The following is a 27,595-nucleotide window of genomic DNA, read 5'->3' as shown; positions in this document are numbered from 1 at the left end:
GGCATTTCAGCGCAGACGAGCCGTCAGAGGCGGAGCGAGGAGGGGTGGATGACCACGCGGCCCGCAGGGGCAGCGCGTGACGTAGGCCGGCCGTCTGCGCGAGCTGCCTCAGCGCACGGCTCGTTTAGCCGGGTCCTGCGTGGGAAAGAGAGCAGCTGGAGCGCGAGGGAAGTCGTGTCAGACGAAACGGGTCGCGAGCCGCAGAGCAGGCGTGCCGTCGGCGCAGGTGGAGCTCGAGGAGCCGTGAGTTGCACGACGACCAGCCTGTGTGTGTGTGTGTGTGTGTGTGTGTGTGTGTGTGTGTGTGTGTGTGTCCCTGTCCCTCCCTCTTAGCGCATAGCGCGGTGCAGCTGTGAATACCGTGCGTGTAATAGCGCGTTTTTACTGCGAGGTACCGTGTACTGCGCGCCACAGCAGGGAAACAATTAGTAACGATGTGGAAAAACATTGAAGACTTTAAGCTTTAAAATGGCGCGAAAACTACCGCGACCCCCCCCCCCCCCCACAAACACACACACACACACACCCGGGAGACTCGTACTAGGAGGAAGATAATAGTAATAATAGTAGCGTTATTATTTTTATTTCTATAATTTGTTACTCTCCGAGTTTAAATATGAGAGTCGCGCTATTATTAATAATAATAATATTATATTTAAAATCACAAGAATAAGGTGATGATTAAATTACAGTAGAGCTGGTCTCTGCGGTTTTTAGTATTTCTTATGATATTCAAAAACTTCTGTTCAATGCAGTCTGTCCATTGTGTGGAATAAGCTTTCATAATAATAATATTATTAGTAGTAGTACTAGTAGTAGGAGTGGAATTATATAAATGCAATGAATGAATTATATAATGAAGTGATAATTTGTACAGTTGCCACATCTCCATTTTCGCACTTCCTGTGAGAATATGAAGGTATGAATTACACGAGAATGACATCTGTGTCCAGTGTTGTAGCTCAAGGACTTCATACATACAGTTTATTCGACAAAAATGAGGCTCCTCACAAAGTTAGAAGAAAGTCAACAGCTGAGTCATTTTAAAGTATTTTACCACCCTTTTAACTCTGTGCTTGAGTGTGTGCTGCAGGTGTGGTGACTGGTAATCGGTGACAGTTTCCATGTCAAGGTTCAGATACCTGCTTTCATTCTTCAGGACACTTTGTACTCAAGTGAAAAATGTCTCCCAAGATCAGGATGGGGTCCGGTGCTCTTTCTTCTCTCCCAGGATGGCGGAGACCATGCAAAAGTTTGACTTTGCAATCGACCGCGGGGGAACCTTCACCGATGTGTTCGCCCGTTGCCCAGATGGACGGGAGAGGGTCCTCAAACTGCTCTCACATGATCCACAGAACTACAAGGACGCTCCTACCGAGGGCATCCGTAGGGTCCTGGAAGAGGTGAGAGGAGGGAGGCGACAGGGAAGCTGCCAGAGGGACAGAGTGGAACTATGTTATCGGTGCTTAAAGAACTCCGTGGTCAATGGTCAGGTTGTACGTTGAGTATAAAAATCGTCAAAGTCCATCAGGCGTCATTTGGAAGTAGGTGCAGCTGGTGAGAGAAGATCCTTTGGTCTCCAGTTAGAAGCGGTGGACCTACGATACGCGTGAAAATGATTGAACCGTTTCAACGGTGGTCAAGGGTTATGTAGAGAATGTGGAGGCTAGACAATCAGTGACTCGAGGCGCAGAGGTCAGAGTGACAAACCATGTTGGATGTCACGTGACATTCCTCTGAGCGTGGGCATCATGTATCTTTCTCCAAACGTCATGTTAACCCCACCCACCACCACCACACCTTTGCGTGTAGGAGACTGGGCGGAGCTTTCCCAGGGATCAGCCGCTGGACCCGTCCCTCATAGGTTGGATCAGGATGGGCACCACGGTAGCGACCAATGCGCTCCTGGAGCGGAAGGGTGAGAGAACTGCTCTTCTCATCACACGGGGCTTCAAAGACCTGCTACACATCGGCACCCAGGCTCGTCCAAGGCTCTTCGACTTGGTGAGCGCCTTCCCCGAGAGGCGAAACGACACCTGTCTGGATGGAGCGGGTTTCCTGAATTAGTGTCAGTTGGTTGTCATAGTGATGCATTTTAAATATACAGTGAATCTGGCTCATCTGACTTAGATTTATTCATTTAGCAGATGCTTTTCTCCAAAGCAACTTCCACTGAACTCTGTGTAGTGTTATGAACCCACACACCTTATTCACCATGGTGACTTACACTGCTAGATACACTACTTACACTGGGTCACTCATCTATACATCAGTGGAACACGCACTCTTTCTGTCACTCACACACTATGGGGGAACCTGAACAGCATGTCTTTGGGAGGAAACCAGAGCACCCAGCATAAACCTGTGCAGGCAGGGGGAGACCATGCAAGCTCCACACAGACTGAGCAGAGATCGAACCCCTGTCTTCTCATACCACCCAGGTGCTGTGAGACAGCAGTGCTACTCGCCGTGTCACCAAACGCACTGTTTACTGGTACCCTAGTGGTCCATGAGCTTTTGATTGTAAGACTGCAGGTTAAAGTCCCTCTTATTCTGCAGATGCATTTCATTCAGTTTTTTTGTTGTTGTTGTTGTTGTTGTTGTTGTTGTTATAATAATAATAATAATAATAATAATAATAATAATAATAATAATAAATAACTTTATATTTGTTACCAAACAAACACATGATAATTATAGACAGAGTTGTACTGATCCGTTCAGAGGAGGTTCCTTAAAGCAAAGTGTAATATTTGTGTTTAAGTTGAATATCTAACTCAATGATGGGCCAAGTTACAGTCAGATAAATGTATCTTCAACCACAAGCTGCTTTAGGTACAGTGAGGAACTTTCTGTATTGTGTGACACAATGCTGTATATTGAATTCCCCCCCCCCCAGCAGATCAGAATGGATTAGCAGAGCACTGAAAGTGTCTTTTACCACTGACTGTCCAACACGGCAGATATTTTATGTGTGTAAATAGGTCATCACAGTTCTCCAGTCATCACAGTTAAAATCTTTATTCAATAAAGCCATAAACATGGTCATGCAACCACTAATATATCCACAGCTGTCTCTGTTTCAGTAAAAAATATGGATTTTAAGTAGCTGGTTGTTCCATCAGAGATGTTCTGTTGTATGTGCTTACAGCGGGCGCACCACGAGCCGGCCTCAAGGTCATGACGGGGGCTTTTGTCCGATAGCCTAGTTGGAACGCTCTGTGGGGGGTTCACGGTGACCTCGCAGCACTTACCAGGCAGCTAAAGAGTATAGTAATACAGAGTAAACCGTGATACGGAAACGGAAAATAAACACAGGCGCTGATAACGGTGTTATGTGATGACATTGTATAGTATTTACAGTAGCTGTAGTGTGTGTTTTTTTTTTTTTTTTTTTTTTTTTTTTTTTAGTTGGTAACCGTGTGGTGGACTGGCTTCCCCTCCAGGGTCTATCCCTCCCTCTGTCTCCGACCCCCTGATTCTGAGATAGGCTCTGGACCACAGTGATCTTGATCAGAAGAAGGGTCAGCTGGTAGTGTAGTGGTTAGAGCTGCTGCTTTTGGGCCAAAAGGTCACAGGTTCGAATCCTGTCTCCAGGTGTAGTACCTACCCTAAACCACTCCAGTAAAATTACCCAGCTGTATAAATGGGTAAATAACTGTAAGAAGCTTTGGAGTAAAGTGTTAGAAAAATGTAAGTTGTTCTTGATAGTTTATATGAGGAAATTTTCATACAGGCTGTTTTCTCATAATAAACAGGCTGCACCCAGCACTCGGGCTGCGTGTTGGATACGCCCGCTGTTCAGTGTCCGTTTAGGCCAAACTCCTGAACTCCTGCTGGGGGTTCGGGGTGTTGGGGGGGCTTCTTTGGAAAGGCGTCGCCTGCCTGGCAGTGACTTCAAAGCTCATGCTGCGTAGATGCAGGGAAGGAAATTCACAGAAATTTCGTGAGGACAAACGGAGAACTTCGAAACATCGTTTCTAGGCTTAGCGGGTGACATGTTGGTACAGTGGGCATGGGTTCAAATCCCGCTCGGTCTGCATGGAGTTTGCGCATTCTCCTCATATTCGCGCGGATGTTCTCAGCATCCCGTTTTCCCTCACGGTCCAGGTGAACTAGTGACTCCAAGTCGCTCTTAGAGTTCGGACAACTGACCCTTGAGAATGGGGGGGAAAATGTCGAGTTCAGCATGAGCAGAATTATCGTTCCAACCTTTCAATGACGCAAAACACAGAATCTTTGTGACTGAAAACTCAAGGAACTTTTTCTCTCCCTTATCTTAATACTTATCTTAAAGCGCCCTGTAATATTTAATATTTGTCCTGAGCCCAGCGGCAGGTTTGCTTCCAGGGTTTGACACTCTGTCACACACTTCCCTTCGCTGTCGTGTTAATGGTGGAGTCGCACAATGTATGATTGTGTGTGTGTGTGTGTGTGTGTGTGTGTGTGTGTGTGTGTGTGTGTGTGTGTCATAGACCATGATATATATCAAACGTGTATGTATATCATGGTCTACAGTATATATACTACAGCGACTATACTATGCTATATGAAATATACTACAGTATATATACCTGTAACCACAGCAAATTCCTTGTGTGCATCAGCACACTTGACCAATAAAACTCATTCTGATACGTGTGGGAAATTTGTGAAATTCTCAGTGTCGCTTATTTAAGGACTTAAATTTGACTTCTCGCTTCTGCGGCCGTGTGGGTGCTTCACAGGAAGTGCGTGTGCCGGACGTTCTGTACGAAGAGGTCATCGAAGTGGACGAGAGGGTGGTCCTGAAACAGGACGGTCGCCGGATCCCTGGAAGGAACCCAGTGAAGGAGGTCACAGGTGTGCCGTGACTTTGTGTGTCACCATTATACTTAATGACATGATGCACAGAGACTTACACTGTTATTAATATACGTCTCTCGGTAATACGGGGTGTCGGGGCCCCTCCTGGTACTTGAACCCATGTATTACAAGTCCACGTCATTATCTGATGCACTTGGTGTTGCCCTGTCACCAGTAATGGCGTTGCTTGAAAGTATGGTATGGTAACCCCTCGTGTGCCTTAGTTTTACCACAAAATGGTTAATTAATGAGAGCCAGTCTTTTTCATGTGACATAATAGGTGTATTATATAATAATAATAAAAATAATAATAATAATAACAACAACAACAATTAGGAGCTTCTGACATAATAGGTGTGTAATGATAAATTCAGTGTGTTGCTTTACAAGAAATCGTGTGTAGTAGAAACATGGTAGTAGTGCAGGTGTAAAAATAAGCGAAGCCCAAGTTACACTGGTTAAACCAAGTAAGTAGAATCAGCTGTGTGAATCATAGTCATTTATTCGTTTTATAAATTTATTTTAGGAGTGAACATTCAGATTTTATAACTTTATTCTGATACTCTGTCCAAGAATAATTACCATCTCTGTGTGGGTCACACATTTGGAAGCAGCCCTGTACTGTATGTACTCACTTTATTAATGGTATAATAATAAACTGAGCAAATAAAATAAAACAGTAATAACGATAATCTAGCTTTCTGAGAGATGCTAAAACTGCACTCAAGGAATGCGCCGCACTCAGTATGTGTCCCTCTTACAAATCACATCCAGCCCCACTATAGCCACATTATCCCTCTGCCCTGTAAAGGTAACGCTCTCCGGGGTAATAAGGCTCTGGCATGTTGGCGCCACGTGGTGCGGACCTGATGTCCTCTCCTTCCCTCTGCCGCCCAGGTAGTACGGGTGATGTCCTGGAGGTGTGGCGTGAGCCGGACCTGCAGCGGCTCGAGTGTGACCTGGAAGGGCTGCCGTCACGTGGGATCACCAGCCTCGCCGTACTGCTGCTCCACTCCTACACGTCAGTAGAGTGTGTGATACGCGGTCGCGTGCGTCCAGCGCGCCGCGATAACGGCAAAGTGTGTTACTGCACTGCGTGGTGTGCTGAGAACTGGTGGAAAAGTCGAAAAACTGAAGAAGTACAGGTGCAAAAATAAGTGAAGCCCAAGTTGCATTGGGTAAACCAAGTAGGTAAATAAAGTCAGGGCTGTGAATCAAAGTAATTTAGTCATTTTCTGAGTTAATTTTGTATTTTATCCAAGAATAATGACCATTTCTGTAGGGTGTACAGACTATACGCATTTGTCTATATATAATATATGTATAGATAGACAGTATAATATATATATATAATATATATATATATATACACACACACACACACACACACACACACATATTCTGTGTGTGCCACAGTGCTTCTACATTTTTTTTATGTGACCCCCCCCCCCCCCCCACCTGTTCCAGGTGGTCTGACCATGAGCAGGCGGTAGGTGCCTTGGCCCACAGGCTGGGCTTCTCCCAGGTATCCCTGTCCAGCGAGGTGATGCCCATGGTAAGGGCTGTGCCTCGGGGGTACACCGTCTGCGCAGATGCGTACCTCACACCCAAGATCCAGCAGTACTTGAAAGGCTTCACATCCGGCTTCAAGGGTGGGCTGAAGGTATGCGCATGTACGTGGGTGCGCGTCCGCGTTTGCTCACGGGAGTGTGCTCTGTACGTGTGTGTAGCTGCAGAGTGCGAATCGCTGCGCAAACATGAACAGGACACACATCAGTGCTTTGAAAGAAGTATTTGTGTTACAAATCACCACGTTTCACTTCCCCCCCCCCGCCAATGCCCCAGGAGGTGACTGTGTTGTTCATGCAGTCGGATGGCGGCCTCACACCCATGGATCGGTTCTGTGGGTCCAGGGCTGTGTTGTCTGGCCCAGCAGGGGGTGTGGTGGGCTATGCCGTCACCTCCTACGACCAGACGGAGAAGAAGCCGATCATCGGGTTCGACATGGGGGGTGAGCACAGGAGGAGATGGGGCCGTGTTAGAGGGTAGGAAGGCGAGGACAGGGAAGGGACAATAGGTAGGAAGGAAAGGGGGGGCTGGGGGGTTTGGAAAATAGGGGGAGGGAAGAACAACACACTGCGGGGTGAGAAGGGGTGTAGCCTTGTGAGGGAGTCGGAGCTGTAGGAAGGATCGGGGGGGTGCTGATGGGAGGGAGATGTGTGGATGAGGACTGGTGTGATTCGCTGTTCCTCTGATGCTCCTCTTGTAATCCACGACCACCATCACGCCACCTCCCCTTGTGACCTTTTGACCCCGTACCCTTTCCCATGACCCCTGACCCCCTCCGCCACCCTCCACCCATTTCCAGGTACCTCGACGGACGTGAGCCGCTACGCCGGGCAGTACGAGCACGTGTTCGAGGCTACGACCGCGGGCATCACGCTGCAGGCACCACAGCTGGACATCAACACGGTGGCCGCCGGAGGCGGCTCGCGCCTCTTCTTCAGGTGGGGGTAGGAGGAGGGGTGTTGCGGTACTTCACCTCGACTTGTTTGGGCCACAGTCCATGTTCTTAAACACTGTTTTATGGTTGTCCAAAGGGACACAGAGGTGCTCACACACGCACGCAGTTGTGAATGATTCCACTAATTTGGTCCTAAAGCTTGTACTGGTTGGCTGTGAAATGCCAGTATACCATGTTTGTACCATGCCTTAGCTGGCACATTTACAGGACCTACGGTTTATCCTGAGGCAGTGATACTTAACACGTGACCAGAGGACATTGCACTCGTGGTCTAAGTCACATTAGCATCGCAAAACATCGTTCGTTATTTACTATGCACTTGGCGAAAGATTAATCGTTTTATGTTTGTCGGTTCCAAAGTTTCCCTCCACTTTCACATAACGGGTCACTTTTCCTGGTGCCGTGTATGAAAGTCCAGTACTTTCTTTACCCTTCTCTTTACTCTTCTTTACCCTTCTTTTTCATGTGCATTTCCCAGGTCAGGGATGTTCGTGGTGGGGCCGGAATCTGCGAGTGCGCACCCAGGACCGGCCTGCTACAGGAAGGGTAGGAAATACCACCCCGCCCCCCTTCGGCCGTGACGGCTTTTCAGTTCTACTCAAATTTTTCACATCTACGTCACCAGGTGTTGAACTGTTGAGCCGTATGAGCAGCCGCCCATCCGCAAATGTCTCTTTTGGTTCACAGGTCTGCATTTTGTGTTGTTGCAGCTCGTTTTGTCGAAGTTAGTTAATCTTTCCGATGCGATCAAGACAGCATCGGCTTTGCAAAGCAGATCAACATGCAATATCTCCGTTTTCAATTTTATCGCGTTCGGTGAAGGAATTAAAACTGTTTAAACATGAATATCTTGGATTTACCTGCAGTTCTTTATCAATATTTCTAATAGTTTTGTTGGAGGGATTTGGGGGCCGGGGTTGTGTGTGCCGCTGCATTTGGAGAGTACAGTTGTTGGTGTATTCTACTGCGGCACTTGGTTCTTCAAGTCCGAATTTGGATGTTCACAAGGGCCAGTGTGTGACATCACGGAGAAGTAAGTCATCCCATCCTGCAGGGGGCCCTCTAACAGTCACCGATGCCAACCTGGCTCTGGGGCGCCTGCTTCCCTCCTACTTCCCGAAGATATTTGGCCCCTGTGAGAACGAGCCACTTTCCATAGAGGAGACGATGAAGAGCTTCCGCCAGCTCACCCAGGAGATCAACCACTTCCTGTCCACCGACCAATCACAGAGCGGCGAAAGTGGAGGTTGTCATGTAAACAGCATTGCAACAAAGGATGGGGGATCGAAAATGGCTGTGGAAGAAGTGGCCATGGGCTTCATCCGGGTGGCCAATGAGGCCATGTGTCGCCCCATTAGAGCACTGACGCAGGTAACGTCCCTTCGGTAAACAGTCGCATGTACAAATCGTATTAAACGAGATGGAAAAACGTCAATCGTTGACATTACACCCAACCCCCAGGCCAAGGGGCACGACACCTCCCAGCATGTTCTGGCGTGTTTCGGCGGAGCTGGAGGGCAGCACGCGTGTGCCATAGCACGGGCTCTCGGGATGAAGTCAGTCTTTATCCACAAGTGAGTCTTTTGGGACGGTGTGCATTGGTGGATGTGACTAGGAGGGTGGGAGGGGCAAAGAGCGATCCAGCAGGGAGGCAAGCAGGTAGGAAGCTCAGCACAACGATCACCAGGAGCATTCTGTGGACCTTGTTTTACAGGTGCAGATGAGATTTTCCTGAAAGGGATTATGGGCCTTTATGAATCGGGCCTTATGTCTCTATTATATTATTCTCCACCAGGTACAGCGGCGTCCTGTCGGCCTACGGCTTGGCCTTGGCGGACGTGGTGGAGGAGGTCCAAGAGCCGTGTTCCCTTCGGTACGAGCCACGCTTCTTCGAGGAGTTGGACTGCCGGGTGGAGCGTCTCACCTCGCGTTGCCGGGAGGCCTTGAAGGCCCGCGGGTTTGCCAGGTCAGAACCCGAACGAGGACCAGGAATTTGTTGGGTCGAAACCTCTCCTACAGCACCTCCAGGGCACACAGTCCAGTCCATCCTATTGATTGTCTTGGCCACTGAGCACTGACTCCCCCCCCCCCACCTCATTTCCTCTCTCCTTATCAGTGCCCAGGTGAGCATGGAGGTATTTCTCCACCTGCGCTACGAGGGGACCGACTGCGCTCTCATGGTGACGGCTGAGGGCCACCCTTCCGACGCTCGTTCCTGTCGCACCGGAGACTTCCGCACAGCCTTCACCCAACGGTGCTCGTCCCCAGCTCCACACGTGTTTCGTTGTTGCTTCCCACCTTCGGGGACACTTATAAACTGGGCGAAAGCAGAGAACAGTAATCATAGATCACTGTACCATGTTTCCACCCTGGTCTGGGTATTATTGGCCGTCTGTGGGAGTATTTCTGCTCTGTGTTTTCAGTTTATTTATGTGAACCTGTTTCAGGGTGATGCTTCGCATTTAACCTTTTATAGTTCTTTCTGCTGTATTTAGTATGTAAAATAATATGTTTTCATCACAGGTCACATTTTCTTGTGCATCTCTTCATACCTTCACCCATATTTGGGGTTTATTATTTGTTTTTCTGTCTCTGGGTGTGTGTGCTGGGATTATTCCCTTCTGGAGTTATAATAGCTTCCTCTCCTGGACCCCCCAGGTGATTTCCTTCTCCTCTTACTCTCCAGGTACCTCAAAGAGTTTGGCTTCACCATCCCCGATCGGCCCATCGCAGTGGATGACATCCGGGTCAGGGGCTCCGGGAAGTCGGGCATAAAGTCTCTGACAAAAGTCAAGTCAAGTCAAGGGCCACCCAACCCTGTTGAGGTATGGCGTTGAAGGGTCACGCGTACATCCTTTCCCGTCCATGGCTGGTGACGGACATGGCCGACGACCTTCGGAGGTGTCAGTATTTGAGCGTTGGCCTTTCGTTGCACCCGATCAGTCCTGTAAAAGCAGTTCAGCCCTAAATTCTCTTCTGTGTGGTGGTGTGAAAGCCTTGAGCTCAGGTACATTGGGTGTGTCTGCAGTCCCTCTGCGACCGTAACCGTGCTGCCGTCCTTGTGTTGCTCTGCAGGTCACTCGTTGCTATTTTGACAATGGATACCTGGACACCAGGGTGTACCTCTGGGAGGAGCTGACCTGTGATCACAGCATTGCGGGTCCAGCCATCATCATTGACAAGAACAGGTAGTCCTTCAGAAGTTTATTTTCGGTGCTAATACACACACACATTTTCAGAACCGCTCGTCCCATATGGGGTCGCAGGGAACCGGAGCCTACCCGGTAACACAGGGCATATGGCCAGAAGGGGAGGGGACACACCCAGGACGGGACGCTAGTCCGCCGCAAGGCACCCCAAGCGGTACTCGAACCCCAGACCCACTGGAAAGCAGGACCCGGTCCAACCCACTGCGCCACCACGCCCCCTCGGTGCTAATATCGATTACTAATATGACCTTTGTGAAAAGGTGCGGGAAATTGTCGGCGGTAAATGATTCAAACGCACTGCTTGGTTTTACCATAAGCAGTGTAATATTGATCAGATGAGGTTAAGAGCAGTGCTTTACATGACCTGTTGCTAAAGGGCTGCGATATGAAAGGACTGTTGAAAGTTCACTAGCGTGTGAAATGCACGCTTTGCTTACCCCACCCCACCTTGTTCCGCTGCTCTCCTTCACAGCACTATCCTGGTGGAGCCTTGCTGTGTGGCTCAGCTGACAACAGGGGGCGACCTACGCATCGCCGTGGGCTCGGATCACGTCGTCATGCTGGGCACTGAGCTCAATGCCGTGCAGCTCTCGATTTTCTCACACCGCTTTATGAGTATTGCCGGTGAGACCCGGAGGACCCCTGGAAGAGGGAGTGTGTGTTTGTGTTGGGGAAACGTGTAGAAAGGCTGTCGCTATTGACACAGTGACAGCGGAACCTTCTTGCCTCGCTGTAACAGAGCAGATGGGTCGGGTTCTACAGCGCACCTCCATCTCCACCAACATCAAGGAGAGGCTGGACTTCTCCTGCGCAGTGTTTGGGCCCGACGGCGGCCTGGTGTCCAACGCTCCACACATTCCAGTACACCTGGGAGCTATGCAGGAGACTGTGCAGTACCAGGTATGGCCTTCAAATCCAAAGGTGAGCAGATGGAAAGGGAGCAGCACTGAGTAGCCCGGTGCCCTGACCTTCAAGATCTGATGAAACCTAAGGACCCCCCCCAAATATGGCCATAAATAAATAACACAATGTAACAACATTTGCCAACGATCTTAGTTATGTCAATTTTTTTTCCCCTTGATTATGATTACAGTAGCTACAGTTTACGGGTTACAAAAATACCACTAATTCTTCTAGAGTGTCAGTTTTAGTTTGGTACTTCACAGCCAATGGAAGATTGTAGAAGCGTCAGAACATTCTAGAAAGTGTCGGATCCTAAAAGGTACCGGAATATTTGCTTCTCAGAACCCAGTGCCAAAATTTGCTAATTTCAAGAATGTGGCATATTTTTGTAAAAACTGACATATAGTGTGAACTAATGCCAAACATATGTTTAATGTAACAAAACTGAATGGAAAATGCAAAAAATGGACATAATAAAATTTGTTACATTGTTATGAACATAGCGTTACAATACCTAAAGAAGCATCTTGAAGAGCAGGCCGAGTTTTCTAGAAAGCATCGCGGCGGCTCATCAGTGATGTGGGAGACAGTTGTACAGTCACATGAGAGCAGAAGAGAGCTTTGTAGCCAAAATGGTTATATGGTGTTCACAATTCACAAACCTTGCTCCTCTGCGCTTTACATGGAGAGTTTAATTGTTCTGAAGTAAAATACCACATAGGCAGAATTTCAGTGTCACTTTTGCAATTCAGTAAAATGAGAGTAAATATTTTTTCAAAGCACCGTGTGTCGTTAGTGGTATACAGTCTTATTTTATCATATGTTTCACTTTTCTTTCGTTAGATGTTTTATATTCAAAGGAAAAGGTACTCACAAACACTGGATTAAGAACCGATGACACACTGGTTCCTGAAGTGAAGAGTGTGAATGCAGCTCAAGCGTGTAACACATTGTATTCATAGCATTTGACTCCAAAGTCACTTTTACGCAGTCACTAAAGGGTTAATGATTTGTGTATTTTCTTATTAGGTTGTGTATAAATGTGGAACTGAGCCAGTGATACTTTGTACTGTCATTAATTTAGAGCTGCTCACATGTTTAATGTAACATTAGGGTCTGACCAGGACCTGCCCTCCGGTGGGTCTGGGGTTTGAGTCACCCTTGGGGTGCCTTGCGACGGACTGGCGTCCCGTCCTGGGTGTGTCCCCTTCCCCTCCGGCCTTGCTCCCTGTGTTGCCGGGTTAGGCTCCGGCTCCCCCGTGACCCTGCATGGGACAAGTGGTTTCAGACAGACATATACATAAATAAATAAATTTAATAACATTAAGTTTAGTTAATTTAACGTTAATTTCTGAAAATGAGAAGCCGTTGTCTGAAATTGCTGTTAGTGAATGGAGACGTGTGATGGATTGTCCTATGAATATGTTACATTCATCATCATGTTATTGATCGCCGAAACACGGAAAAACACACACACACACACACACACACACACACACACACAGCTCTAAAAACGTGGTAAAAAAGTTGAATGGAGGCGTTCGTCGCCCTCCATTCCTCTTCTGTTTGACCGCTAAACACAAGACACATTCGCTCTGCGTCAAACAGAAGTGTTAGATGGGTGAAGAAAACACGATTCATTGAAAACGGTGAAGCGGATAATGTAGATATTTTAAGAATTTAAATTTAAAAATAAGTGCTGTTTTTACCACACTGACATTTCCACACTGGGACTAGAAGTCATTCCGTCTCCTTTGTTCCCTGATTCTCCTAACCCCTCTTTCTGCAGATCCGTGCTTTGGGGGACGACCTGAAGGAGGGTGATGTGATCCTCAGTAACCACCCCTGTGCTGGGGGAAGCCACCTTCCCGACCTCACAGTGATCACCCCAGTGGGTCCCTCTCTTGCCTACCAGTGCACTTCAACCTGTTGTTTGTTTTTAAAAAAAATAAATAAATAAATAAAAAAACGAAAATTTACTGATTAAAAAAACAGCAATTGCACAAGTTCGAATCATAAAGAAAACACTGCGCCATTAACCCTTATCTGACACTTTTCTCCAAAGCAACTTATAATGTTAATCTACCTACAATTATTTACCCACTTGTACAGCTGGGTAACTTTTACTGGAGCTATTTTAGGGAAAGTACCTTGCTCAAGGGTACTACAGCTGGAGGTGGGATTCAAACCTGTCACCTGTGGGTCCAAACCCAGCAGTTGTAACCAGTACAGTATCAGCTGTCCCCAGATCCATATATTACAACAAACCACAATGCCAGAGGGAAAATACAGAGAGAAGAAAATTGATAGATTAAATGAATGAGTTTATTTTAAAAAAATTATAATTCTTATCAATATTGTTCACGGTTAGCTAAATATGAACTAAACCATTTCAGGACAGTACCCCTTAGATTAATAATCATTAATGATTATTTAATGTCTATATGTATATGATTATATGTTATATTAATATAACATACATAATTGTATATATAATTATTAAGTGATAATTAATTAAAAAGAAATACAGAAATGTAAATATACAGAAAGAGTGAATAAAAACTTATTTATCACCGGTGGGGTAAGAGGTCAATAGCAACACCGTTCTCGCAGCCCTGAGGAGTTTAGACAGTGCAGTCGTGTTCTTGCGATGCTTGATGTCTTTTACGAACGGGGGAAAGGTCTTGCAGCTCACACCTTTCCTCAGAAGAAACACTGACGCCGCGTTCCCCTCCACGCAGGTGTTCAGGAAGGGTTCGACTGGACCCGTGTTTTTTGTAGCTAGCAGGGGGCACCATGCCGACATCGGCGGTATCACCCCAGGCTCCATGCCCCCACATTCCACCTCCCTACAGCAGGAGGGCGCTGTCTTCACCTCCTTCAAACTGGTCACCGCTGGAACGTTTCAGGAGGAAGGTGAGTAAAAGCCGCAGGAAGAGGGGAATGGGGGGGCACTTGTCAGCTTAAATGCTACGGTCCCCGAATTCGGTGCCGTTTTAGTGGCCGAGTGGCCTTTTAACGCCGTGGCCATCGGTACAAGCAGTGTAGGAGTGTGGATGAGGTATTGTGTGCGTCACCTCTTGGTTGTCGGCTCGCACGCGCACGCACACACGAAGAGGCAGGCCAGCGCTCAAGTGTTACCCACTGATCTTTCTCACCTTCGTTTCCCTCCTGCAGCCGTAACCGCCGCTCTTATGGCGCCAGTCCAATACCCAGGATGCTCTGGGACTAGAAATCTCCACGACAACCTGTCGGACCTGCGGGCTCAGGTGGCAGCCAATCAGAGAGGGAGTCGGCTGGTGCTGGAATTGATTGACAGCTACGGGCTGGAAGTCGTGCAGGCGTACATGGGGTATATTCAGGTGTGTGTCCGGGTTTGAAGGAGGTGAGGGGTCGCTTCTGGTGAACCGGAGGGCCGAGGAGTGTGTTCTGTCTCGTTCCCTGCAGTCTGTGTACTCTGCCGTGTCTCACCTATAGTCTGTCATCTGAACGCTGTACAACACCTGGTAAACCGCCATGTACTGCGGTATTTCAGAGCAACGCAGAGATGGCTGTACGGGACATGCTGAAAGAATTTGCCCGTCGCCAACGGCAACTGACGGGACTCCTGGAGGTGGAGGCCGAGGATCATATGGACGACGGCACACCAATCAGACTTCGTGTTCAAATCAACGAGGCAGAGGTAGGGCTGGTGCAGCCAAAGGTCTCTTGATGACCTCTGACCTCAATTTTGGGTTTGGGTTCAGGTCCATAGAAAGGACAGCCAAACACATTGGGAAAATGGGATCTTTATAGACATCACACTGAGAGTGTGTGTCTGTGTGAGAGATATGTGGAGGACCTGCTATGTGTTTCTCGAGACTCATGAGGAGCCCCCCCCCCCCAACGCTGCGGACCCTCTTCACACCTCATCCTCTGCTTGGTCCGCAGGGCAGCGCCGTGTTCGATTTTACAGGCACCGGCACAGAAGTTTGGGGAAACTGCAACGCCCCTCGTGCCATCACCTTCTCCGCCCTCATCTACTGCCTCCGCTGCATGGTGGGCCAGGACATCCCCCTGAACCAGGCGAGTGTGTGTGAGGGGTAGGATCAGGAGAAAGGCGAGAAGGTGTTCCGTGACAAGGAGGGAAGCAGTTCAGGAACTGGGCTTGTTCTCTTTTTTTTTTTTTTTTTTTTTTTTTTTTTACCTTGGGGTGAAGGTATTTGTACCCAGAAGGCTGTTCTAGTGACACCCTGTGTACACCTCGCTATGCTGCAGGGTTGCCTCGCCCCCATCAGCGTCGTGATTCCTGCCGGCTCCATCCTCCAGCCTTCCCGGGACGCCGCGGTTGTCGGCGGCAACGTGCTAACCTCGCAGAGGGTGGTCGATGTCATCTTCCGCGCTTTCGAGGCGTGCGCTGCCTCGCAGGTCAGCCGAGTGCGCCGAGCAGGAGGTGAAATCCCCCCCCGACTGCAGGGAAAGGGGGGTCTCAAGATTGGCGCCGTCGCCCACGATCCATTTTCTCCTTCTGCGTCCTGCAGGGTTGCATGAATAACGTGTCGTTCGGCAGCGACAGGAGCGGCTACTATGAGACGGTTGCCGGGGGAGCCGGGGCGGGGGAGGGCTGGCACGGCCGAAGTGGCGTCCACAGTCATATGACGAACACGCGAATCACTGACCCAGAGATCCTGGAGAAGAGGTGGGACACAAGGCTGAACAGTAACCCGGGGCGTTCTTTACTCTCCCTGACCTCTAACCCCCACCTGAACCTCACCGTGATCTCACCTCTCCGCAAGATACCCCGTTATCCTGGAGTGCTTCTCGCTGCGGCCTGGTTCTGGGGGCAGGGGCCGGTACCGCGGAGGCGATGGGGTTGTGCGGAAGCTTCTCTTCCGGGACAACGTGGTCCTGTCTGTGCTCACGGAGCGTCGTTCCACGCGACCTTATGGCCTGCACGGTAACCTCTGCTCACCCGCCGACCTTTGACCCCTTTCTTTTATGATGGCCTTCAAATGCATGATCTTTCCTTTGGGACACATGTCACGCTGATTTGTGTGGTACTGTGACAGTTTACAGTAGAACACCGCACCAGTGTTACCTTTACACCGCTGTACTGCACGCGCCATGTCTTGTTCCCTGACATCCCTCCTCCTCCACTTCCACTTTTCTGGATTGTTCCCGCGGCTCTACAGGTGGGGAGGCTGGAGCTTCGGGTTTGAACCTGCTCCACAAGGTTGATGGGAGGGTCCTCAACCTGGGGGCCAAGACCACCGTGAGCCTGGAGCCCGGGGTGAGATTTTGCTGCACTTTGGCTGCTGGTCTATGTCAAGGAGGAGGCCGGTTGTTACATTTACTTTCTTCTTATGCGTAGATAAGGAGTTTCACACCAGTTTTTATTGTTACATCTACATGATGCATCGACCTTTAGCTGACACTTTACTCCAAAGCGACTTAGTGTTAAACTACTTAGTTATTTACCCTTTATACAGCCTGGTAATTTTATTGGAGTAATTCAGGGTAAGTACCTTGCTCAAGGGTACTACAGCTGGAGATGGGATTCAAACCTGTGACCTTTGGGTCAAAAGGCAGCAGCTCCAACCACTAGAGTACCAGGTGGCCCTTGTGAAGTCAGGATTAACAAGATTCAGTAAGAGAACTGTAGTCACTGTCTCATCCTTTGAACCTGTGGTTCCTCTCACATCCTAATTTACTGTTTATTTCTTCTCCATATTCCTGGGCGTCTCTCTCGTAACAGGATGTATTCTGCCTGTACACCCCCGGCGGAGGGGGTTATGGGAAAGAGGACAGCAATGAAAAACCCCCTGCCAAGCGCCAGCGTGTCACAGAATCCTTCCCGGAGAGAGGGAGTGTGTTTGAGTACCGTCAGGCCCAGGAGAGTGTGTGAGTGCGCATGAGTGTGTGTGTCTTCCTCGGCTCCTCTTGGCATGGGACTCGTTCGACTTCTGGAAAGGAACTGATGTGGTTAGCGAAGTAGACGGGTCACGCGTATACCATACGTGTGGCCAGGAAAGACCTCTGAGCGAGAGGATCCTAAAGCAGCTCCTGCACACTGATGTCACTCTCATAGCTGTAGAGTAGTGGGACATCAGCGTAACATCAGTGTAACCTTGTTACTTTGTTTAATAAATCGAGCAAACAATGTAAATTTTGAAAATCTTTATTTGGTTTTTATAGTCCGTTTTATAGTTTCTTTTTTTATAATTTTTTTTTTTTTTTTAACTGGTGCTTTCACATTAATAAAAAGTAAATTAGAACTTTCAACAAGTCTGACATTCAAAATGTGTTTCCTCACCTCTAGATGTGTAATTTATAGTGAACTCATAAAATTTTTAAAAACCCAAGCAATCAGTGCAACTTGCAGGGGAAACGTAGCATTTTAAAATGCTGTTTTATTGTTCAGATTGCCACTTTGGGTTCGTTTTCGGTTACTTAGAGAAAGACAATGTATTTCATTATTAAACCTAAGTCATTTAATGGAGTTTCATATTTTCCAAAAAAAAACCACAAAACCTGAAGACAAGCACTTTAAAACAGCAAAACAATACCCTGAGTGTTAACGTCTTTAAGATAAAGCCTGATCTGTTGGACTGAACGGTCTGTTTGTTGACTCTGCTCACTTACTTTCTAATGGACACAGTTTGTTCCTACACTGGGAGTTTGTGCAGAATTCAAGCTCTAGCGTCACTCCTTCCTTTCACTGATCGGTCTTCAGTTCTACACTCTAGCGCAGCCCGCTTGAGATTTAAATTTCACAGATTTCACCAGATACTTACTATCATATAACTGTAAGAATGAGTCTGTCTCTCTATAAAGAGGCTGATAAGGAGGCCTTGGGGGGCAGGGGTGGCAGGAGAATTCCATGGGGCAACAGAGCATTCAGCAGGGAGATAAGGAATGGGGGGGGGTGTTGTTGTAGTTTTTGGGCTCCCCATGGAGCAGGAGAGAATATGCAGAGCAATGACACACCAACTAACACTTGGGGGGGGGGGGGGGGGGTAAACACTGCAAGAATAGGAAACAAGGAATTTTACACATTGCAGACAAGGAGAAGAGGATTAAAAATGAAACCACAGTCAATTAAAGGATGTGGTGACTTGGAACATCCCCCAACCAACCCTACTTGTGTTCGACTCGAGTTTCCCACTGAATATGCAAAGTAGTAGTTAGTTTTAAATTTCAGGTTACTCAGTAGGAAATACATTATTTTGGCAGGACCACATCTTGACTGTTTTCCCCATGTAAAATCATACTGGACATGTTGCTAATTCTTTAGGACATATGACATCATTGATAGTACTGTACTAAAAATGCTTTGTCACACTGCTTCTCTCACACTTACTGTGCATCATCATCTAGGGAGATAGAAGAGTACAGAACCCAGCCCCCCAACCCAGTGGATCTTTGTCACACACTGGTTGATGCAGATACCTGGGGAGGTTCCCAAATATTTGGGGGGGGGTGACTGCGACAGATAAGAACCAGGTCTGATAAGAATTGCTTCATGTCACACGTGTCCTGTATAGCAGGGCAAGAGACGAATATCGACAGTAGGTTTGATCTTTGCGTGGCTCTCGACTTTACACCCACACATTTGTTTTATGGCCACAATTAAGAGCCTAATTGAACTGAGCTCCACTGATCCCACAGGATTCTTTAAGGGTAAAGACTTCGCAGCAGGCGTGTTGGACTGTATTGATTTCAACCACATTTCCCTTCTCCCCCATTTCTGCGAAAAAAGATACATCGCATTGTGGCAGAATAAGAGGACTGACCCGGTGGGACTCCGTTCATCTCGCAGGGAAGTGACAGCAGGGTGTCGTGCAGCAGAACACATCCGTGACACAAAAAAAAAAAAAAAAAAAAAAAAAAAACAGAATTCCTCAGCTCTTAAAACACAGCAAGTCCACGTGCAAAACGGCGATACTGCTCTAAGTACCCCGTCTACCCTGTTTTCCCTTCACGAAGGCACATCTTAGACTCGCTTCAGTTCCAGTTAAAAACCTCTCAATCACGCAACCCAACACAACAGAAGGCGCACAATTCATACAAAGTTGCGAGACGCCGTTTGAAAAAGCGCTTCCTGGAAGATGCTCGGTTTCTCGAGGTGAAGCTCTCCACGTCACGCCTCGCCACTCTCCAATTCGTAATCCATTCTCCTTGAACGGCGAATGAAATAGTGCAAATGGCAGGCAGCAAAAAGCCTCCGGTCGCCGTCTCATTTGCGCAGCACCCTGGACAGAGCAAGTTATGTACGACTGGAAGACTTCTCACCCGGCGGAAAGGAAGCCCCCCCCCAGCCGCGATTGCTGCACGAGGAGAATACTTCCAGAGCACTAGGTGTCCGGGGAGGGTCTTTGGCCCTGATTTGCAAAGGTCATAAGTAGAGGGGCCTAGTAGTGGGAGTATGGAGTCTGCAGGCTGTACTGCCCGGGCTGCGAGTGCGGCAGGGGGTTGGAGGCACCCATGACGTCAAAAACACTCTTGTTTGGGGGGACTGACTGCAAGAGCCGGTCTAGATCCAAATAGAGGGGTGGTGTTTGGAGGGGGGTGCTGCCTCTGGTAGGGAGGGCCCAGTAAGAATGGTTTACAAAGTGGCTGGGAGTCGCAGGGGGTGCATGGTAGCCATAGTAAGGCAGCCTCCTGAAGGGCAGGAAGGGGCTTCTGCTGAAGAACATGCTGGGTGGGGCAATCACGTTGGGGGGAGCATACTTGGCATAGGAGGTCGGAAGCTCCCACGGCGGGCCGGAATCCCCTCTGGAGAACTTATGCGCAGATGACTGGGAGTCCTCGTCCACGCCAGGGCCCGCCTCGCGCCCGTGCTTCCCCAGACAGGACCTGCTCCTCGAGTCCTCGTCCGAGGATGATGAGCCGGGGCTGGCGGAGCTGATGGACGCTCTGTGGGTGTAGGGGTACCGGCTGAGGACGGGGGGCAACCTATTCCTCAGCCTCTCCTCACCAGCTTCTGTGGTAGGTGGATGAAGACTGTGCAGGAGGGAGTCAATGGCGAAGGAAGAATCCAACTTGGGGGGACTTGCTTCTTCCTCTAGCGGGGGCGGGGTATCTCTGGGGGGCGGGCAGAGCGCGCCATCGCTCTTGAGGCTACGGCCATGCAAGATGTAGGGGGCCAAGTCCTGAGCAAAGACGGCCTCGTCCTGGCGGGACACGGCGGTGTTCTGTCTCTTCAAGAGCTCCGGAGGCACCTTGCTCACGTCCACGACCCAGAAGTTACCCTTTCCTTGCGGCTTCTCGGGATCCTTCAGCACCTACGTAAACGTACAGGGACAACAGGGGCTCAGACTATGTGACCACGCGGACCAGCGCTTGGGAGGCGCACGAGCTCCGGAGATAAATTATTCTGTCACGGCTCACCTTGACGAAACAGTCGTACGAGGACAGGTTGTGTCGCACCGAGTCCCTCCAGCCCTTGTAGTTTCCTTCAAAGAACGGGAAGAGTTTGCTGATTTCCTTCAGGATCTAAGAAGGAGAACATGGTGAACATTTGTCAAGCGGCTTCTGACGTGGTCGTGAAAGAGCAAATTTAAATGTTTCAGTCTGGAGAACATCGCATGGGATGGTATACTGGAACTGACTACGCCGGTGTGAGGGATGCGCTGTAGTTGGCCTTAACGCCAACCTCTCCGAGTGCCTTCGTTTTCTTCATTTTTTTAATCTATAAACCACTCTGTTATTTGGATCGCAGAAAAGGAAGTGTGACTCGGTTTATATTATGGCATCGTAGTAAACGAGATCCACAAGTGAGAGCACAGATTTCACATCGGTGAAACACACACCCCGCTGTCCTGGTCTTGTCCTTCTCATTCGCAGTGGAGCACAGAGACATGGGGCAGAAGAAGGGCCTTCGCACCCCAACAAACCCCCCCGCCACCCCCTTTATTCAGCAGTGCAAACTGGTCAAAACTCTGAGCTTGATGTTACTCTGCTCAGTAATTATAAGTACAATAGAAGGTCAGCGGGGTAGGTGTTGGGGGGGCACCACCCGGAACAACCGGTTTTGCCATTTCATTGTTAAAGACAACCAAAATCTAAGTCATATTTTAGTCATTCGGTCACTGCGCAAGTGCTGAAAGCGAGACGATTTGCCCGACCTAAATAAATCAATAAATAAATAAAATCGCTCTGATTGGTTGATGTGCAGACACGCAGGGCTGCGCTGCCGCTCGCGGCGGAGTGTGATAGCGGGTGTGTGGGCGATGAGCCCACACACTACTGTTTGTGTAGGTGCGCCTGTGTGTGTGTGTGTGTGTGTCCCTTGGGGGGGGGGGGGGGCGACCCCCACGCGCTCATCGCGGAGTCTCCGCGCCGCAGTAACATGTCACGAAAGTAGGCGCTGTGCGCGCGCGGCTAGTAGTGATGAGGACAGATGGGGACAGACACAAATCCTGGAGTGAAAACGTGACACCAAAACAGCTCATGACCAACTTCTCATCGCGACGCCAATTCGACCAATTTTTAACTGATTCCAGCGTTTTCTCAGCTGGTGGAGTGTGTGTCTGTCGCGCGCGGGGCTCGAGCCCCCCGCGTTCAATCAGTCGTCAGATAAGTAATGAAAATAAGAAGAAGAATAAAAGAAAAAGGAACAAACACACAAACAAACAAAGAAACAAAAAAAAAATTTAAAAAAAAACAGAAGGCGCCGCCGTTACCTCTGACAGCGTGAGCTTCTTCTCCGGGGACCTCTGGATCACCATGGCGATCATGGCCAGGTACGAGTAGGGCGGCTTCGGGTACCGCTGGTAGTTCTTCTTCCTGCCGCTCTGGCTGCTCGCGCGGGGCTCCCACGAGGCGGCCCCCTCGCGACGGCCCGTGTTCTCCGGATCCCCACTCGCACCCTGAGCCGACGGCGCCGGGCCGCTCCGGGCCTCGTCGCCCCGGACCCGCGGCATCGCTCGGCTTCGCCGGGGGAGGGGGGGTGTGGTGGGGTGGGGGCGTGCGCGCTTCCGCTCGGCTCGGCTCTGTCCAGCGCGGGGGCTCGTGCGCTCCCAGGACACTTGGTGCGGGCATGAGTGGAGCAGGTCAAGGGTGACGCTCCTCTTAAGTTGCCAAACTACAGGGGGGAGGAGAATTGGTGGGGGTTGGGGGTTGGGGGGGGGGGGGGGTGTTGACCGCGGTGATGGGTGGGACCGGCTCCAACACCCCCCCCGCCAACGCCACAACGCCACAGCACCACACCCGCGTTTTGTCATGCTGATGAATGCGGGCCCACGAGGCCTTGCTTGAGCGCGCGCTGGCTGGAGCACTGTGGGAAGAACGCGGGTCTCCCTGCTTTACCATGGTAAGAGCGCTGCCTCCGGTGGACTCGGTGCGAAGGACAAACAATTAGCAGTTTCGTGTAATTCCGCGGGCACAGTCCCTGTTCCCCTGTTCCCCTGTCCCCTTGGTCCCCTTGGTCCCAGCTGCAAGCCCAGAACACAACCGTCGCTCACACACACACACACACACACACACACACCCGTCGTTCAAGGACGCCTTCGATCACTTATGCGCGAAATGAATAGAGATTTCATGCAAATGAGGTGTGTTTTATGTTTAATGTGAATGGTTGCCCCCCGAAAGATGTCTGCAGGGGGTCGAACCTGGCGATTGAGATACTCGCCCCCCCCACTCCCACCGAGCGCATTGTTACAGTTTGCTTACAGTAACCAAAGACACTGGTTTCGGCAACGTCCCCAGATCGGCGTTCCGATGTCCCGGCATCAGCCCCCCCGGCGCCAGCTCGTCGTGTACTGGATCAAGTTTTGTGTTGGGGGGGGCGGGGGGGTGTGTGAAAGAAAACACACTCCCATAAATAGAAACAGAGGGTGGAAAATCTTCGCGAAAGAATGAATGATGCGGACAGGTAAAACCACGGTGAAAGACCTCACCAGGTATTGTCTCACACTGTCCGAACCGCTTGTCCCATACGGGGTCGCGGGAAGGCAGAGCCTAACCTGGCAACCTAGAGGGGACACACCCAGGACAGGACGCCACTCTGTCACAAAGCACCCCAAGCGGGACTCGAACCCCAGACCTACCGGAGAGTAGAACCCGCTCTGACCCACTGTTCCACTGCACCCCCTTCATCACCAACTGTTTGGTTACCAAAATATCAGCAATACTCATAGGTACTGATAGTAATGGATACATACTGGGCTTGCCTGAACACTGGGGGTCACGACCCCCCCCCCCCAGTTACATCTGTCATGCAATCAACAAATTTGCGCTGTTGGGAAAAGACACTTATTTTTCATAAAAGACGTGAAGCAGCAACTTTTACACCGCAAACAGGTATCATACTGTAACTGTTCTGTTCACCCAGCGTCTTGTGTACATGGAAATGTTTCTTTCCGGCGAAGTATTAAATCACAAAACCACAATTAATTACTCGAGTGGCATAAATTGACTGTTCCTCCTGCTGCTAGAAAATGAACATTCTTAGGAAATTTTACATATTATATATAGGATTGTATTATAATAATCTGCAGAGTCCCCGATTATCTCCATTAATACATTATATTATCAATAATACTTCGTGGAGTTAAACACAGGTATTGGGGGGGCAAAAAAGCCTTGTTCAAACAACACGGGGAGACTGGTGGGGGGGGGGGGGAGTCTCCATCCCCGGGTATATTTTACAGTGTGTTGTATTACTGTGGTAAAATAGGTTAAACACTCTCAGTGGTTTCCGTTAAATCATGTAACTTAATGTGAGTGACAGACCCAATGATAATATATATATCATATTAATATTATTTTGGCGCTCAAGTGAAACCTGTGGTTTTTTTTTCTTTTTTTTTTTTTTTTCTTTTTGCGCAGCTCGCGAGCCCGTCCTCCCAGGGGCGCGCGCGCGCGTTTTCCTCACTATAGCCGACGTTCCCCACGGAGAATTTGCCGCGGGTGCGAAAGTTTCGACGGTTCACACGTCGCCGCCCAGCGCCTCCATGCGCATGCTAATGCGCGCGCTGGAAATGCGCGCTCCTGTGCGCGCCCCCCTCCCGCAGCGGCGCAGCGAAAACAATATGGATTAGGGAGATTTTCGGAGTAAGATGTCGATGTCTCTGCCCGGGGAGCCTTTTCTATTAACATGTATTGCGATGCAGAAAAGGGTCATTGTTGTGCGCGGGTCACCGCCGAGGTGCGAACGCGCATTGTCCCGAGAACGCGCATTATCCTGAGAATATCCCAAGAAAACACCCTGCGGCACCTCGGGTCGGTGCTCAATATTGAATAAATTGGTGCGAGAATGAAATAAACACAAGCCTGATACGGACTTCCAGGTAACCCGACAAACGACAGATTATATACAAATGAATAATGTCTAAAATCCATGTGCGGACCATAATAAAAACAATCATGCATGTGTTTACTTAAAAATAATAATTCAGTGGTTTGGGACTTCAGTCTCAGGTCCTAGATACATATTGGCAACTTCTTTAAAAACCATATTATCAGCACTGGAAAAATGGTGCCCTAAACGATTAAAGTGAAATTATGAAAAAGTGTGTGAATATCTTGTGTCAAAACACCTGTAAGGTGTGTTTCTCAGGTGTGACCTGGTGCTTGAAACACTGAGCGGTGGCCTCAGGTGGGGTTCAGAAAGGTGAACCAAACGATGGCAGAGGAAACATCAGGAACAACCTGGAAAATCTGCTCTATTTGTCGGGAAAGGTGCGGATTGTCAGGAATACTGTGTGGTTTGTGGGTTTTGTTAGTTCATTCATTCATTAATTTGTCTGTAAAGTGGTTTTAGTGATTTGGAAAACCTAACCTGTTTGCAAGATCAAGTCTCAACAAAAGGGAAAAAAAAAAACTCACCAAAATGACTTTTCTGCTCCTGCCTTCCGGATCCTTCACCTGGAAATCCTCAGGAATCCATTGATCATAAAAATTTTTAAATGAAATGCAATGAAAACAGTTTATACAGTTGACTGTTATTTGGATCAAGCCTTTGGTAAATGCAACTTACAGCATTAGATAGGTAACAGCAATGATTTATATAGTAAGGTGTTCAGTAGAGTAATTCAGGGTAAGTGCCTTTTCGAGCTCTACTACAACTGGGATGAGAAAAGTTTACGTTACCAGTCAACAGCCTGTACCACTGCTCCTTAAATATACTCGTTTACCGGTAATTAATAAAAAAAAGGTCACATATACAAATTGGCGACATGTGACACACATGTACTGCTGCCCGGTGAGACACCGTGTTTTCAGCTTCACACATGTAAATGTCACAGTAAACATACTGCATGTTGGGAGAAAAGCCTGGTTCTCGGTATTTTGTCTCCAGTAACGTCCATGACAACGAAGTCGAACTCTGTCCATCTCGAACCTTTGTACCCTTGGACCATTTTAGCACTATTGGTGGGACGTTGCTGTCTCACAGTGCCTGGGCGGTGCGGGAGGACGTGGGTTCGACCCCCGTTCAGTCTGTGTGGAGTTTGCATGTTCTCCCTGGGTCTGTGTAGGTTTCCACCGGGTGCTCTGGTTTCCTGCCACAGTCTAAGGACGTGCAGTTCAGGTGGGTTGGTGACTCCAAAATCGTCCGTAGTTCAGAGTGTGTGAGGGTGACAGGATATGTGTTTCACTGGTGTATGAATGATTTGTTGTAATGTTGCAGTAAGTAGTGTATCTGCCAGTGTAAGTTACCTTGGGTGATTGAAGTGTGGCCTGATAACACTACATAGTGTTTATTGGAAGTCGCTTTGGAGGAAAGTGTCTGATAAGTGTAAACATTACCCATGAACAAATGTTACTTTAAATTTATTTCTTAGTACATTGTTACCACATTTACACCTACATTTACATTTATTTATTTAGCAGACACTTTTCTCCAAAGCGACTTCCGATGAACTCTGTGTGGAGTTATCATATAATAAAAAATAAAATAATATATAACACATAATAAACCATATATAACATAATATATAACATATATAATATATAGAAGATGTACAGAAATATATAATGAAAACAGTGAGAGGTTTTTAGAGAAGGGAAATATAAGTGACAACTTATCGTGGATCGCTTGCGACCGTCGTCATTTTCCTGTCTCTTTCTTATACTGTAATGTGTTTTACAAGGAGCATGAAGTCAGAGCGTCACTCAGAGATGGAACTGTGAGAAAGTGAAATGTCCACGTCTTATGTCCCCAGCAGTGGACAGAAATCAGTTCTTTCGGTTTAGAGGACAAAACAGAACTGCGGGGGGTGGGGGGCAGGGTCTGCTCTCCTGAAATTTTATTTGTGACCGTGACTTTAACGTATTTCAGCTTGACACAGTTTTTGAATCTTAATTCATTTCAATATTATTCGTATCCACAGAATGTAGCAATTTTTCAAAGTTCTTAGTTATGTCAACTTTTGTGTTGATTATGATCAGTTTATGTTTACTGATTACAAAAATACCACCAGTTCCTGTAGTGTCACTTTTAGCCACTAAATCTTCCAGCCTTTGGAAGATTCTAGAACCACCAGAACATTCCAGAAAGCATCCGATACTAAATGGTACTGGAATATTCGGCACTTGGCAACCTGGTGCCAAAATTAACTAATTTCAAGAATGTGGAATATTTTTCTGAAAACTGACATATAGTACAGAATTAATACCAAAGGGATGATTAGTATAAGAAAACTGAATGGAAAATGCAAAAAAAAAAAAAATTAGAATAAATAAATTATACATAATATACATAATTTGTTGCATTGTTATTTACTGATCGGCAAGCCTTGCAACTTTTATTAATAAAGGGAAATAAAGGGGGGGGCTTGGCCAGGGCCTGCTCTCTAGCGGGTCTGGGGTTCGAGTCCCACTTGGGGTGCCTGGGACAGACCGGCGTCCCGTCCTGGGTGTGTTCCCTCCCCCTCCAGTCTTGCGCCCTGTGTCACCGGGTTAGGCTCCGGCTCGCCGCGACCCCACTTGGGACAAGTGGCTTCAGCCAGTGTGTGGGTGTGTGTGTGTGTGTGTGTGTGTGTGTGTGTGTGAAATAAAAGGAAAAAGGCTTCATGTGCAAATGTGGGTGGCTCCACTGGGCTGGTTTTGTGCCCGAATCACAACACCGACAGGTACCGGGTCCCACAGAGACCGAAAGAGACCAAATGTGCACATTGTTGTTTCATAG

The 27,595-nt window shown here is 48.4% G+C and overlaps 2 protein-coding genes across 5 annotated transcripts; one reads left to right on the top strand and one right to left on the bottom strand.

Moving 5' to 3' along the window:
* Window positions 1–30: 30 nt before the first annotated feature.
* Window positions 31–17,654, top strand: oplah (5-oxoprolinase, ATP-hydrolysing). 4 transcript variants are annotated; one of them, XM_029246131.1, is made up of 27 exons: window positions 31–243; window positions 1,232–1,403; window positions 1,813–2,004; window positions 4,728–4,842; window positions 5,743–5,866; window positions 6,313–6,508; window positions 6,715–6,856; window positions 7,214–7,352; window positions 7,848–7,915; window positions 8,424–8,740; window positions 8,831–8,943; window positions 9,165–9,335; window positions 9,486–9,623; window positions 10,056–10,194; window positions 10,445–10,557; window positions 11,051–11,202; window positions 11,318–11,499; window positions 13,271–13,372; window positions 14,223–14,397; window positions 14,659–14,843; window positions 15,017–15,163; window positions 15,412–15,546; window positions 15,739–15,888; window positions 16,002–16,159; window positions 16,257–16,417; window positions 16,653–16,750; window positions 17,216–17,654. In XM_029246131.1, the coding sequence occupies exons 2-27, from the start codon at window positions 1,233–1,235 to the stop codon at window positions 17,363–17,365; spliced, it is 3,933 nt and encodes a 1,310-aa protein (XP_029101964.1). In that variant the 5' UTR covers window positions 31–243; window position 1,232; the 3' UTR covers window positions 17,366–17,654. The 4 variants fall into 4 exon arrangements, with proteins under 4 accessions (XP_029101964.1, XP_029101963.1, XP_029101961.1 ...); XM_029246130.1 differs by having other exon boundaries at window positions 6,691–6,856; window positions 11,318–11,478; XM_029246128.1 differs by having other exon boundaries at window positions 6,691–6,856.
* Window positions 17,655–19,871: 2,217 nt separating this feature from the next.
* Window positions 19,872–22,385, bottom strand: foxh1 (forkhead box H1). The gene is made up of 3 exons (XM_029246463.1): window positions 22,146–22,385; window positions 20,851–20,955; window positions 19,872–20,744 (listed from the first exon to the last, which is right to left on the bottom strand). The coding sequence occupies exons 1-3, from the start codon at window positions 22,383–22,385 to the stop codon at window positions 19,872–19,874; spliced, it is 1,218 nt and encodes a 405-aa protein (XP_029102296.1).
* Between the last annotated feature and the right edge of the window lie 5,210 nt (window positions 22,386–27,595).

The sequence above is a fragment of the Scleropages formosus genome, chromosome 19 (assembly GCF_900964775.1).
Source record: "Scleropages formosus chromosome 19, fSclFor1.1, whole genome shotgun sequence".
Lineage (NCBI taxonomy): Eukaryota > Metazoa > Chordata > Actinopteri > Osteoglossiformes > Osteoglossidae > Scleropages > Scleropages formosus.
The sequence above is the reverse complement of the archived record's forward strand: the minus strand, read 5'-3'. Positions and strand labels throughout refer to the sequence as shown.

Bases quoted from the DNA above. Each gene is read 5' to 3' on its own strand.
- oplah (XM_029246128.1), top strand. From the start codon at position 1,233: ATGGCGGAGACCATGCAAAAGTTTGACTTTGCAATCGACCGCGGGGGA. The intron at 10,195-10,444 runs GTATGGCGTTGA...GTTGCTCTGCAG, and splicing joins GGCCACCCAACCCTGTTGAG to GTCACTCGTTGCTATTTTGA. The intron at 14,398-14,658 runs GTGAGTAAAAGC...TCCCTCCTGCAG, and splicing joins TGGAACGTTTCAGGAGGAAG to CCGTAACCGCCGCTCTTATG.
- foxh1 (XM_029246463.1), bottom strand. From the start codon at position 22,385: ATGCCGCGGGTCCGGGGCGACGAGGCCCGGAGCGGCCCGGCGCCGTCG. The intron at 20,956-22,145 runs GTAACGGCGGCG...TCTCCTTCTTAG, and splicing joins AGAAGCTCACGCTGTCAGAG to ATCCTGAAGGAAATCAGCAA. The intron at 20,745-20,850 runs GTGAGCCGTGAC...ACGTTTACGTAG, and splicing joins CGTACGACTGTTTCGTCAAG to GTGCTGAAGGATCCCGAGAA.